Consider the following 15,916-nt stretch of genomic DNA (forward strand, 5'->3'; position numbering starts at 1 on the left):
ATTACAAAAACCATTTTACAATCCAACAAAAATTTCAAAATACATACATATAACACTAAAAACTATATTTTTTCTATAATATCTTAATTACATAGTTACCCTGTTTTGGTCTGCTATGTATTAGATGGAAAAGTTTTTTTGATCAAAATATTTGTCAATATAAAGCATTTTTCTTTGCGATACTAATACTGTAATGCCAAACATGACTTTTTTTTCTGAAAAATAGTCCACTTGAATCCATGTAAGCCCTAAAAACTCAATCGTTATATCTTGCCATAGGTCCGCTACAATGTCTCAACGAATCGAACCCCTCCATACTTCGAGATCCGAGGTCTTCCACCAGGAGTGAGCTACAGGATCGACTTGTACGCCGTCAACGCTAAAGGACGCAGTGATGTCTCTACAATAGAAACAGTCACGTTGAAGGGACAAGCTAAGTTTACTGGTACGTAAATTATAGTATCACTATTTTAAGAAATACCAACCTTTTCATTCTTTCATATAATTTCTGCACAAAGGTAGGGCTTGATGCTATAGGTCAGACAGTCATATATTGACATAGTCATTGCTTAGTGACTTTCACTAGTGTGTCTAAGTAATTTGACCAATACACATACACGTACGTATTAATTTATTGCTAAAAAAATTAAACAATAGTGTCATTAAAATATTAATAATCATATTTGTTTATTTATCGGCAAAAATAAAATGCAAAAAGAAACATTGTAATCAAATCATTGTCAATAAAATCCCAATTTCATAAATAAACTAAACAACAGTAAACAATTTGGTTTAAACATAACACAATACAATTTCAATAATATCATATACTTGCTTCTATCCAATTAGATAATCCAAATAAGTATTTCTCACGCTCCAAAACCACGCCCACACAGTCACGTTCCTTAGTTCAATACTGTTTACCTATTTGTGATCTAATTCGAGCTCTTACAATACCAAAGTGCTCAATTCACACCTCTTATGGAGTGCAAATAGTACTGAGCGGTCTGAGTGGTTTACTTAGACGATGTGATAAGCTTTTCAAAGAGTCTAGTAACACATTTTATAACTATTATATAATTTTACACTTTAAGTGCAATCCAACAACTTATTAGAGAGCCTTGGAATGCATAACGACTTTAGTTAAGTTCCGTGTATTTCCAAAATTAAATTTGCAACAGCAAACACGCTATCATTAGTTGTATAGAGCTTAGGCGATTAACACACTGCCCCGCATCATGCTGCATATTGCGTGTCGACGCACCTACGCGCGTTCCTGCGGGAGTGCAGATCTGCATCATCGTGCGGGTTTTTTGCGCACTCACGAGCGTAGGTGTGTTTTGTAGATTCACGCACGGTGGCTCTCATTTATTCGCCGTTCTCTGTGGTGGTCGTGCAGTACTGAGCATCACGATAGTCTTGATAAAAATCACGCGCGGCACTGCGGGATTCGGTGTGCCATACCTTGCGTCTCGCCCCGCACCTACGCTCGGGGGTGCATGTTTCTCCGCGTGTATGCGCGTGATCCGCATGAACGCGCGTGGATGCATTTTCTGTGTGTTAGACTGTGCGTGTTTTCCATACAAACGGAGATACTTACAAGCAACGTTCGAACACGCATTCACGCGCTACGCTGCGTGGTGCGGGGCAGTGTGTTAAGCGCCTTAGGGGTCACTGATGTTCTGAATTCCAAATTTTATATGCCTCTGATAGCCGTAAACATTGGATACAAGGAACTCTCTACTAGATTATCAGACGAGTGATTATTTTTTTTTATATTATTCTGATGTCAATGAAGTATTAATTAGGATATTAGTTAATATTTAGGTTTTTACTGTCCGAATGTAGTAACTTTTGTAAATGTATGATATTCCATTGATATATGAAGGTAGACTTGCAGAAAATGCCCCTGGCATTAAGTCCGCCTTTATACAAATTTGTATATAAAGTTTAAATAAATAAATATTAGGCGGTCCGTCTCAAATCAACTCTACGTTTTAAGATTAAAATAAAGCCTAATCTTTCAACACTACAGCATGTTTATGCAAATATAAAACTCGATAATTTATATCCTAACTTTATCGGCATACTGCATAAAGACCAGTCTCGATAAAATAAAGCCTTATGACTTAATTCAAGCATGCAATTTCATCCCCCATATAATTCTCCCTTAAACAGCAACTTCAATACCATAACTGCGTTGGTTTAAAGCTTAACCCCATAATAAATACCTTTGAATTCAAACGAGAAGTCAAAGGCACACAGGTAGGGAGTACTATAATAAAAGCGACCCGGCTATGCCTGGAGCTTAATGCTTTAATTCTGCATTCCTGGAAAGTAATAAGCTGGTCACGCTATCCAAATGGCCATACATATTTTAATTTCTCGTTCTGCAATTGACTTTGTGTTGTGAGACGTGAATGAATGGACTGCAGTGAGTAAATGTAAATAGGTTTTCTGCTTTTTCTTTGTTTTCTGATCTTTACAATGCGTTTAACTGACTAATATAGTGTCGTATACATACATAATAATATAAATAGGTAGGGAAGTATAATAGTATCGTAGTCTTATCGTATAGTAATTCGAAATAGAATTTTTATGACTAAAATCTTTTTACGAGAACTGGGACTCTTGTTTAAATGCTTCCAAAAACACCTTGTTCTAATTACACTAAGCGGCTACCAATCAATAGACTGACTACGTCAATGGCTCCTTAACTCACAAACCGTTTACCAATGCCCGGTTGCAAAAAATAACACTATTGAATAGGTGAACTATCGCTAAACATACCTCTGAAACCAGTGGTAAGTGATGAACAAATTAATAACTAAAAATTACAGCCACATAAATAATTTTGCAAAGATTATATTAATTAAACGAAACCTTTTAGTCCAAGATACTACGTAAGAGATAACCACAATGGCTCGACAGGTGAATTGTAATATTAATGAATCGCTAAGATCTACATCACTAAGATTAGATATTTGATGAATGTTTTGAATAAACATTCATTTATTACATTTGCTTGGATGAAGCGAAATGATTTCTCATGTAAATGGAATTGAATTTTCAATTACATAGTAATTTTGTAATTGTTCTTTGATATTCGAGTGTTCGTTTTAGTGTTTTAGGTTTTGATACTAATATTGCAGTTCTTAACTTATCAATTTATTTACCAATACCTCTATGAAAAACTCAATTTAGTTGTGTCTATTAGTCAAGTATTTTAAAATGTGACTGGTTTGTAGTATGGCATTTTTTTTTAAGGTAGCCATAGACAAAGTTCTTCAAAATACTGCTATATCAAAAACGTAAATGGTAAATTTTAACGAGTTAAAATTATATTATCGAACTTTTATCTGAAAAATATACTTTTATTCTTATAATAGTTTAGTTTTGATTGACAAATCTATACAGAAATTTGATAAATGTACAATAAGGTACATGCATACTTATTACTTAAGCCGAACAAATATTTAATTGAAATCTCCATCAATTATTTATGTTTATTTACTCTTTATAAGACTTTAACATACATATTTAAAACGGAATAAATTTGTTCTTTATTCTTTATGACTTAGTTGGCACCTTCACTCAAACAATTTGCATATCGCGTCCAAACGCTCACGTTTCTATTAAAAATGGCGTGTTCATAGTTTTAAATTATAATTTTTGAAAAACCTACATTTGTCACACTTCACATTTTTATTTAAAGTTAGCTTGTTATAGTTTTTTGTTGGAAATTGTTGGGCTTTATGTTGCTTGGTTTTAATAAGTTATTTAATAAATAAATTTAAACTATTCATGTCTCACTGCTGGGCAAGGGTCTTCTCCGGGAATGAGGGAGGAGTTAAGGCTCGAGTTTACCACGCTGGCTAAGTGCGGGTTAGGAATTTTAACCCTTTAATGTCTCATTCCTGGGATAAGGGGTTAAACGTTGAGTCTACCACGCTGGCCAATTGCGGGCTGGGGACCTTGCATACCTTCAAAGACTGTTCTAAAGAACTCTCAGGCGGTTGTTTCTAACTCTTTTTTGTATTGCATCACACTTTTAAGTAATTAAACGGGTTATGTGAAGAGTGGATGCTCCAATGCCTCTTAATTTAAGTGATATTCATAAGTAATTCTGTAACTCCAAATCCACATGACAGAGAACACGAGATCTAAACGTTAAAATAATTATGTTTTTGTATTTCGAGGTTAGTTGTTACAAATTTCCGATGACCAAAAGAAACCTATCTTTTCGTTACATACGCTATTAAAGAATGTATTGAGATATCTTTTAATTAATACAAATGTTTGGATCACAGATTTTTTTGGTATTATCTTGCCTTAATTTGTGTCCTTCGTTCCTAAACTTGTAAATCAATAATTTGTAGATAAAACAAAAGTTGGTAGATATTATTATCGTCATTATAAACGAAACTAAGACAAGCCATTCAAAGCTACTCTTCTAAAAACTCAGAAACATAATATTCTAAAGCAAATATTTCGTACACCTCTACTCGAATGCACACGAAACCGCAAACACAAGTGAAAAAAGGTTAATAAAACAGTTAATTTGTACAAAACTCTTAGCTTCAACAATTCCGTTTGTAACAAGTAAAGCATTTCTTTTGCCACTGCAATAACAAGAAACAATGAATGAATTTTCTTTTCAAACTATTTCTGCTTTGACTGTTAAGTTCTGATCAAAGTGGAACTATGAACGTTTTTATAAGACCCGAGGGACCATCGGGAATTTCTTTTTAATGTAAAATTTTAAGTATAAACTGCCACTTAAAGAAATAGTTTGATGGACTTTACAAGCATAGAAATATACAAATCATGGCCTAGTGTACAATTCCAATACTCCATAACGGCGCCCTGTCATTGCCAAAATCTTGCAATTTTTTTTTTTTTAGAAAATTCCTACTAGTTACTACCTACTGCGATATAAGTCTTAAGGTCCAACTTTCCACATTTCCCGTCTTCATTATTTCAATTACCACATACTACTACAACTTAAGTTACGCTACACATATGTTTGGGTAATAAGTTAGGATTTTATCAAACAACAAAACCGACTCGAAGCAATTACTGCACTTGTTCGGCTTATGCCAATTGAGTAGTTACTTCAGGTTAGTAGAATAGGTGTATCAAGCAAGTTATAAGTTATAAAATGTGCTCTCACATTTATTAAACATAGCCAGTGGAAGTTATCAGAGTTTAAGTAGTAATTTAACTTATTCATATGCCAATAAAGAATCTTAATGAATACCTATAAAACTTTCGCTATTATCGATGAAAACTGCAAGTTTGATTTTTAATTCACATAGACTTGTAAAAAGCTCTTATGAATAATCAAGTCGCTATATCCGGTTCAGAAGCTTTTATAAGTTCCAACTTGCTTCTCGTGGGAAAGTTATTATTTTAGACTGTGGTATAAAATTAATTAAATTTTTAAGATTATATTCAACTTTTCTCTTCGATTAAATGCCTACTATTGTCAAATGAAACGTTCTTCAAGAACGACTCGTATACGATTATAAAATTGATTTTTGAAGGCCACTGATTTTTGGTGGCAAAAGTATTGTGTAGTAGCATGTAATACTACCGCCCCACCACAAAACATCTTGAAATTTATTGATAACTATGATAGTAAGCCTCAAAAGTTATATTTCTAAGATAGACCCGAATTTCTGCAAAGGGGGTTTTGTCCTATTGCAGTCAGTGAGGCATAACACTTTAAAGAAAGCTTGCTGTGTGATAAAAAATGTTAATGCAGTACATGTTTACAAACAAAATAATCTTTAAGTACATATAAAATTCCGTCTATAATATATTTTTTGAGAAAAAAACTGTATAAATTTTATTGGTCATACTAATAAATTGATTGTCACCAGGTGAAGGCAACGGCCTCGGTATGTCACCAGTCTTGGCATCAATAGCAGCCATGTCAGCCCTCCTAGCTACAGCTGTATGCGGAGTACTTGCCGTGCTATATCGAAGACATGCCGCAAGACACAGGCATTTACCAGCAAAACATGCTCCTTTGAGGTAAGTACATATAATAATAATGAAGTTTGTTTCTCGACTGATTTGTATCTTTATACATGTGAATTAAACTCTTTTTCGTGGGCTACTGTTGTGAGAATGTCTTTAGTGGATACTATTGAGTATCAAGAGTTTGACTCGTAAAATACTCGTATAGTGGTCTAGTTCCTTCTGCGCCCGCTAGGATTGGTGATTAAATTTTCTTGTAAAGCTGGTTGGCGGCTGGTAGTCATGAATGATAAAAAAACTAGCTACTGATGACTGTTATCCAGATTTCAAGACCTATTTAACTTCACGTAAAAACGTGAGCATACGTGAGCATAAGAAAAGCAGATACTTAGATGGATTTTACAATTCCTAAATCATTCAAAAATTGAGCTGAAATTAATACTTACATTTTCCACATTTCAACATCTAAGTATTTCATACAATGGATCTTAGAGTAATGTTAAAGCATGTTAGGAAATACGACAATATTACTAAGAATGTGTAGCAAAGCACTAGTGAAAATGTTCTTAGAATTATAGAATAGGCTCTTGATGGCAGCAGCATTATAAGGATATATAAAACTACCTTATACTCTTTCAAAGTTGTTTGCGCTGATATAAAATAATAATTGTAATAGAACCAATTCTCTCAAATATATCAGTTCAGTCTAGTTAATTTTAAACCAATCACAATATATTAACAAAAATGCATCAAAAAAATTGTGCGCTTGCGGTAATCATATCTTGGTCAGCTATAATTTGTAAAAACAACAATTTTGTCCCTCAGGTTTTACTCCGGTAAGTCTAGCGGTTTAATTTTTTATTGATACGCAATAATTTATTATTGATACGCAATAATTTATTATTGATACGCAATAATTTATTATTGATACGCAATAATAAATTATTGCGTATCAATAAAAAATTAACAGTCCATTAAAATTTAATGCAGCCAGCACAGAAAATGGATGCACAATTTTCCATAAATTCAAAACCACGTCAGTGTGACACTGTGCTCACGGATCAATAGAGCGAGCTAATTAACGTAATTAGTCACGGCCAGTAATTAGATGGGTGGCCGTTTACGCATTCAAGACGAGCTTTGGCATGGACCGGTCATTTAATTATCGTCGCTTGCGGTACGAATGAGCGGTTGTGTACTGGGAAAATGTGAGCTCAAAGAGAGTATGTGTTAGAACCAGTTATGAGCGAAGGTTTCGCTTGATAAAAATTGGATTAGGTATTTTATGTAGGCTGCTTTGATGTTATAAGCTGTTTAGTTGGTCTAGTAGTTAACGCAACGATCAAAGGGTCGTAGATGGTCATAGAAAATAACTTGTAATATTTCGAATTGGATTAGTGATATGAGAAATAATAACAAAACGTGACAAATAACAAAGATCTGGAACACCACTGATAAGTTTTTTTCTCGCTTTAAACTGGTAAGGTAAAATTTTTCCTTTCACATGTTTCTGATTATTCTCTGTCAAATACAAGCAAAAATATGGAAATAAGAACAGCGTCATTCGAAGCTATTACCTATCGGCTTAAGAAAAAACGCCAACATAACGTGCCATAAGTCAATGTTAATCTACAGTTACATCCATTCCCTTGAATAATTACAAAGGTACTCAATAACTCCCTTCGCCAACAGTGAAGCAATGTACGTAGAACGAGCTCCGCACTGTCCAACGCCAGTGAAGCAAGAGGTGGAGTCCAGGGCTAGTAGTACGGAGCCACGGGAGCGAGGGGAGCGGGCGGCGAGGGGAGCGCTCCTACATACCGCAGACCCTAGGGAAGATGATGCTGATCCGGATATTATACCTTCTTTGTATGGTGAGTTACAAATTTGAACCTTTGTAAAGAATACATAAGAAAAAAATTTTTCCTTACTTCTTTTCTTAAGTTGATATTTTTTTCAACCCGTTACTGTCACACTGCAAGGTGAGGGTCTCTTCCTAACCGAGGGAGAGGTTATGCCTTGAGTGACTAAGAAAACTTTCAATCTATGTTGATCTGTTAGCATAGGAATTTGATGATCCCACAGACGATCTTGAAGAGTACTTTCCTCAATTAGTATGATCGTTAGTTCTTACAAGCAATGAGAAGCTAGGAAATAAAACGTTTTTTCTGAGATTTATCAATAAAATCTACATAAAGGAGTAGTTTTGTGAACAATATAATTTTCCACAGAACGGAGGCCAGTATCCAATGGGTACATGAGCCTTCAGCGCCCGCCATCTACCGGCAAGATCACGAAACTGAGCGGCGACGACGTCCGCTCTGAGCCGGACGGCGGCGCATACTACACAGATTATAGGAAAAAGGATTATAGGATACCTTTAACTAGTGTGAGTATAAATATAAATATATTATAGTACTTTAACAATATTACCTTGTTCTAAATATAATCGGGACAAGAAAAATAGTGGTGCCAAAAGAGAAAGGCCTCTGAAACGCCGAGTTTTCTAGGGAAACCTCAGCAAATGGAACACTAGTCGATAATTTAAAGTTCAAAATAACACATTATTCATGCAGTGCCTGCAGATCGGCATTGACGCAATATTAAAACTTAGCAAGGAAAACGAAGCCTTTCTTTCTATTCAAATCTCCCAAACTTATAGTAGTATTGAAAGTTGAATACCAGAACCTTTTACAATTTTGACTTTTACTGACATAACACTCTTGTTCCAGTCTTACCATAGTTTAGGTCGCGTGAACAAAGGCGTGAACGCGTGCAGTCCGAGCTCAGCAACAGGCGTGACGTCATCGTTGACGGCGCACCGACTCCGGCCCGAGGTCGTCACGACCTCGCACCGAGTCCAAGAGTCCTGTATATAAGTAGTATAGAACCACAAGATTTGGTCAGACCGGGTTATAAGGCAGACAAAGATTTACTCCTGATTTACTAGTTTAAATATAATCTAATTTCTTATAGACTTGTAACGAGATTATTTTGGGGGTACTAAAGCAATAAAGCAGGTTTCATTAGAAGTTGCAATACCATATGCAACTTCTAATGAAACCTCGTCATCATCGTCATTTATCATTAGGTGAGATGGGAGACATTTGTCGCTTAATCCAATGACTGTTTAAGAAGAAAAGCCTACCGATAACATATAAAGTTAAACCAGTTGGTTAAAGCTATCATATTAAATTCGAGTTAACGATACAATGATTATTTCCAATAGTAAAATATGTTTTTCAGAAATTTTGTTCCAAATTGCTGCTCGCAGAAAACTTATCGTTTCATTTTTAAAAGTTTACAGTAAATTTTCAAATTATACATAGCGCTAACAAATGCATCTGAAAAATTTAAGAAAGGATACTAAACATAATAAAACATGTTTTTCACGTACAAAGCAAATTAAGCAAGTGCGTTAGAAAATTCGTGTGCAATGAAAACTTTGCACGTGCTGTACTAACTCCACACGTGCACAAGACTCCTGTACAATTCAAATAGAGCACGTACATATTCACTTAAAATAGAGCTAATATTATTAACAATAAACAAAGCAGTTTTAGTTATACTACGTGTGATGAAAATGTTAAATAAAATGTTTAAAATATTCATTAAACTAATGAAAATTCAAAAACTTGGAACTATTAAAAATCTCCTTCATTTTCAAGTCATTTAGACTTCAAAATCGGCTCATTTCCTAGGCTTTTGTGTAAATCAGACTACGTCTATTTAAAAGTCAATATCCTGTACATTATCCTCTAAAATTATGGCGACTAATGCGTTACGTCAAAGCAGCAATGTACGGCATAGTGGCTATCAAATTCACGTACACTTATTGTCAATTGAGCTACACAATACGCATGCCGTAGTGCAACCGATGATCGAGTCAATATTACTTGACATAATTTAGTTCTTTAAAAAGACGCCAGGGGCGCTGATTAATTTACCAAATGAAGTCCCGATAGTTCTATATACTTGAATCTTTTATTTATTAATACGAATGTACTTTGAAATTCTGTCTGCCCAATTCTCGTGGTGTAGCCATAAGTTGTGTCGTAACTATTCCTTGTAAATACCCTTTACAATAAGTATTGACTGTGTTCCTTTTATAGTCTAAAGAAAATGAGATTTTTGTAAGGTTTTATGAATTTCAAAATATGTGTTTGTATGTGATACGCTTGGTTTGGACGTGTTGCGGTCGTAATATTGTAAATAATGTAGTTTAAGTACGAAATTCTAGTTTTGAAGAGCCCGTACTGTTTTGCGCAAATGAAATTTGCACAAGAGAATTTTGCGCAAGTGGATTGTGGTTAGAGCAGCACAATAATGTGATTATATTTCCAAATGTATGTTTGGCTCTTTAGGAATAGAATTACAAATAACATTGTAAATTGAGCGTCCTGTTTTCCTGTAATAGGTTTTTAATGGAACAACGATTATTTATTGGTTAGTTTGATACCTAATAAAAAATTGAAATAAAAATTAAATGACAAGTACTTTAAATGAGAGTTGATAAATTGTAACTAACATGATTTTATTGCTATAACGTTTAATTATCAATTTAGAATTTTAGAAACTGCTCAATTTATTGTGTGCGAATTTTGCGCAAATCTGAAATCACGTCATAGTATATTCGTTGAAATAAATGTCAATAGTATATTTCTGAGTATTACAATAACTGTTATATACATCCATTATCGACTTTTAAACGACATTAACACGATTCTACAAAATGTAACACACATAAAATTCCACTAAACAATGTTATACAAAACTAACAAGAATTTAAACGCAATTGTAAATTACTCGAAAGCCTTTTATTACTCTAAGCGTTCTGTTTGTAATATAAACGATCGTTAAACTGAACATGAAGATTCAAAGAACTAATACTCGAAATGTAACAAGATGTAAAGCGTTTAAGAATTGTATCGTACGTGTTGAAATTCTTCAAGAAATACTATACCGAGGTCATGCTTTGAACATGTACGGTAAAGGTTTTTGGTTCACCTGTTTTAAATGTGGTCGTATTTTATATTAGTAATGTGATCTGCACAAATATATGAAAAGTTTTTAAATAATCGCGGTTTATGCACATAGTAGAAAATTGCTAAACGGTTTTTAACTGCAAACTATGAAATAAATTAAAAGAAATCTTGAATCTGAGCTGTTTAAAACTGACGAGCTTCCCCCAATTTTTAGGGATGATTTATTTTTCCCAGATAAGTTTATTCAACATATATTATTTTGTCGTATTTGACAGACTTTCCATTCGCTATCTTGATAAAAACGTCAACCTAAAAATATTTATACAAAATATCAAATAGTCATATAGATTTGCGCAAAATTCATACTCAGGTCTTTTTGGAGATAATAATAACACAACACTTGTAATTTAATCGTTCCGTTAATTATTAATCAACAACACTTAATACATTATGACATTATCAATAACCAGTCATTTTATAGCCCATGTGGCCACACGTGAGACATCGTTAACACAAACGATGACATGCATAATACAATTAAAGTCGGTCAGTCACCTCGAGCATTCGCTTGTAATGATACAGGTTGGATTAGAACATTATAAGACTTTAATTCACGAGCAATACAGCGAATGTCACAATACATTTTGTTGTAACCTTATACCTATTTGAAAAGGCATCTAAACATATAGAAGAATGTTTAATGATTGAAGAATTCAAACAAAATGCTTTTTTAAATCGACGATTTTACGAGCATTTAATCTGCAACTGTACTAAATGAAGTAGCTGTTTAACATCCGAAATTTTAGCTTTAAATTATAATATCAAGCATTAAATTCAGATTTTGAATTGACATCTATAACGGCTACTTAGCACGGATTTTTCTAGGATTCAGACAGAATGCAGTGCTCATTTGGCGCTTTTTTTTTTAAGTTCCCTTTTAAAACGATGAAATGTTCGAAATCTCTTACCAATACACGCGAATGTTCGTAATGATCTGTTCTTTGTAAACTTGTTAACAAGAATTATACGGCGACAATTTAACAACTAGTAAAACATGTTTAGTGTTGACGTGTGATTTGAACGGTTTGACGTAATGAGTTCAGTGGCTTAAGTCTTTGGTGGGCCGAAGAATAAATTGTTATGAGTTTAAAGAAATGGTGCGTAGGTGGAAAGCGGACATGGCACTTTATGTGTAACATTATTAAAAAGACCGTATGAAAACTCTTAAGCCCAATTTTTCGGATCTAATGCCGCGAAATTTCAAAAGCTGAGCTGTCTTCTATAATAATATGACCTGAGTTATCTTAATTCGTCCGGTATTTGAAGGAGTCTGAAATATGTCTCTAAAGGTTTAATTGGTATGTGCCAGGTTTTGGATAATCGAATAAACTCGTAATAATGTTTTTTATTTTATCAACTCTCATTGAATAAACTTCGTGATAGGATATGGGTTCGTAAAAATACTCTTCTTTTTGAAAGGTTTTAACAATTTTTAAAGTGACAACAACTAGTAACTTTTAACGTAGGATAGTTAAATAAATTATTTTTGCAACCAAATATATGAGTACTGTGTTTAATTAAGTTTTGTGTGTAATATTGAGACTCCACTGATAGCTATAATTTTACTGAGATAGGATATTAAATCGATATTATTATAATTATAGTTAATACTATTTTATTTGTCTTTTCATTGAAAGTTAGAATCCTGACAGGGAATCTATTCATTCAGGTTTTGATCATAAGAAATGTCAAAGTGTGAAACAAGATAATACTCAATCATTTTTTTACAAGTACGATTCATATTCTGAAATTTATCACTTTCAAACATTGTTGATGTTTTTGAAATTTGAAAAAGAATAAATAATGAAAACAGCATTGTTTTTAAGGTTTTATTTTCCACTACCCTCAAACTACCTTTGTAACATACAATTTGTGCAAAAGTTAAGAAAGCAATGGAAATTCTTGTAGCATTTTTAAATTTTTGGCATATGAACGTATTTAATATAGAGATAATACTCTTAAATATATTATAGCTATCCCTGGAGTCTCGCCTCTACATCAAAGACGATGTGTAATTTCATCTGCTCAAGATAACAAAACGTAATTGTTCTAACGAATCTGTTTGTTAACTCAATTGTTACTATTAAGTCACGTTAATAAGGTTCTCTGTAAAAAATATAACAATAAAATGTTTCAGTTTCAGTTATTTGTGAAGCTGTTTCGTTGAGACAGAAGGATAATTAATTATTTTTGTCTTTAGATCTTTTTTATTTAATTAAGCACTTATGTGTTAACTTTGTTAGTTAATATATGAAAAACAAAGTATAAAGAAAATATGCAGAGGGAAATACTGGAAAGTTTATTTTTACACAATTTTTTTGTCATTTTTTTTTTTTAAGATGAATAACATAATAATATGACGTTTACCAGGTTTCCTATGTCTCAACGAAATAGCTATTCTGCAGTACAACATGTAAATGATTTTATAATCCATTGCGTGTTTTTTATAACTCTTCCACCACCACTTGTCCATAAGATTGTACTTAGCGAGCAATGGATTACAAAACTCAAACTCCTCAGTCCACGAAATTTTTGAAAAAACTTGTAATTATGTATAAAAATTGTAAATAATTTGTAATTTAAGTAACGAAATTATAAAATCTAGTCTAATTTAGTACTAACGGTGCTAAGTATTGTACATTTATAATAATTAATAATAAATCATAGGTTAACGTCAATTGTCGAACTCATACTAAGTATGGGACTTTAAATATTGTTAAAAACATTGTTTCTTGTAAATGTTTCCAAATAAATACAATGTCAAGCATTTATCAAAGATTTTGATGTTTTATTCTTTATCCCTAACTAGCTGGCCCCCGCAACTTCGCTTGCGTCACATAAGAGAGAATGGGTCATCATTTTCCCCGGTTTTGTAACATTTTTTATTGGTACTCTGCTCCTATTGGTCGTAGCGTGATGATATATAGCCTAAAGCCTTCTTCGATAAATGGGCTATCTAACACTGAAAGAATTTTTGAAATCGGACCAGTAGTTCCTGAGATTAGCGCGTTCAAACAAACAAACAATCAAACAAACAAACTCTTCAGCTTATAATATTATAGTATAGATTTGTTGACCGTGATCTCCACGCCAACGGTGCAGTGGGTTTAAGCTAAAACTGGACCAAAATAGTGCTTTTAAGCCTGGCTATACATAAACTCTGGCTCCAAAATTCTTCTGCTTTTCAATATACAAAAAATCATTGTGACGCATCATAACAACAAAGAAGAAGATTAACTAAGAATATACAGAAGAAACTTAATACCTATATATTTCGATCAACTACTATACTTTTTAGGTTTGAATTTTGGCAAGCTAATAAACTGATTGCTGCCCTAAACAGATAGCTAAATTAACGTTTTTAAATTTGCTGCCCGACGTTTCGATCGCATTACAACGACCGTGGTCACGAGCTGACTGATGTGGCTGCTAAGCGTCGTCTCCTTGCAGCCCGAGTTTCGACGCCTACCCTCACTTGGTTTTCATTGAGTGTGCAAATAAGGTATACTTACTAACCTTTAAATTTTCAATCGCGTATAAGACCCGTTGCATTATAATATTATAGATAGCTAAATGATTGAAGATTCCAAGTACAGAGTCCCGTATTAATATAGATTGAGTTATGTTAGCCAATGACGCTGTTGAATAAATGTCATAAAAACACATCAAATATTCATACTCAAATAAAACTTTCTTTAAAATTTTCAATTCTAAACATAGAAAAATAAAATGAATATCTATTCGACGTAATTTTATTCCGTACATCGTATCCGTATCCCAGCAGTGCCATAAACTCGGCAGTTCGAGGGAATTGCTCAATAAGTCGGATGCAACCGTTTTAGTGTAGAAAGGAGCATCGGAACAACGGCGCGTGGTACAAACTTGATGTCGGCTGCAGTCTTTTCTTAGATAAAGGGAATGAATGTCATTGGAAAATACTAACGCGGAAATACACGAAGAAATGGATTTTTGTTTTTTTTGAAGATGTAGATTTTTATGTTAAGTTATGCCTGCAGAAAATGTTGTATTGAGGTGGTTTTAACGATTATAGAAATTTCCTTTCAGAAATTGTGTTAGCTATTAATCACTCGCAAGGACTTAAATTTACGAATATTGAATTGTGTACAATTGCTGGCAATTTTTTTTTATTGCCAACAACACTCGTGAATCAAAAATCTATTCTGGTTCATGTTAGGTAGCAATACCAAGGTTTCGAATAATTCAAAACCCTTTACTTTCTTTATATTTCTTTACAATGAAATGGTCCCTGCATAATAAAATATTTTCACCTACAGTTCATATACTTCAAAAAAAAACAATTTCACCTCAAAAACCTCCATAATATCACCAAAAAAATTTCCAAACAATTACAAAACAATACAAGCAATTAACCAAAAACACCCTTTAGGCGTCCCATCAACCAAACAAACAAATGTATCAAGATTTTACATTCATTTCACAAACAATGCTGAATCAATATTATTTTTTGTAAATTTCCCCTTCAATTCGCAGATATATTTACTGTAGATTAAAATCTGTTACCTCTCGTACGTATTTTTAATTGATTTATGTTTGAGAGCTCATGGGTGATGAATGAGTTATTTTTTTGTATTTTGAAGCGAGATATTTTCAGGTAAATAAGATAAGTGAAGCGGAATTCGTTTTTAATGCTGTAATTTTGGGACTCACACAAGGTTCTTCGTTAGGTCCGTAACAAAATGTCATGCGTATGATTATAATGCGTGGCCAAAATTAAGGTAAGTCGAAAAACAACACTTCATCGTCAGTGTCTTTTCTCAGAGGTATCTACTATTCACGTTTAAAGATGCAATTAAGATTGAATAAGATACATTTTTTAAGTTAAGTTATTGTACAATTAAAGCTCT

At 33.3% G+C, this 15,916-nt stretch overlaps 1 protein-coding gene across 1 annotated transcript in view; it reads left to right on the forward strand.

The window, feature by feature from the left end:
- The window catches only part of side-IV (sidestep IV transmembrane protein), a 269,014-nt gene extending 255,208 nt beyond the window's left edge, over window positions 1-13,806 (forward strand). Inside the window, exons 15-19 of the mRNA XM_076126889.1 lie at window positions 280-445; window positions 5,886-6,039; window positions 7,678-7,859; window positions 8,217-8,374; window positions 8,718-13,806. Of these exons, the coding sequence (XP_075983004.1) occupies window positions 280-445; window positions 5,886-6,039; window positions 7,678-7,859; window positions 8,217-8,374; window positions 8,718-8,864 (807 nt within the window). The 3' untranslated portion in view covers window positions 8,865-13,806. The remainder of the gene's footprint in view (window positions 1-279; window positions 446-5,885; window positions 6,040-7,677; window positions 7,860-8,216; window positions 8,375-8,717) is intronic.
- The last annotated feature ends 2,110 nt before the right edge of the window (window positions 13,807-15,916 follow it).

The sequence above is a fragment of the Anticarsia gemmatalis genome, chromosome 19, assembly GCF_050436995.1.
Source record: "Anticarsia gemmatalis isolate Benzon Research Colony breed Stoneville strain chromosome 19, ilAntGemm2 primary, whole genome shotgun sequence".
NCBI classification, from domain to species: domain Eukaryota; kingdom Metazoa; phylum Arthropoda; class Insecta; order Lepidoptera; family Erebidae; genus Anticarsia; species Anticarsia gemmatalis.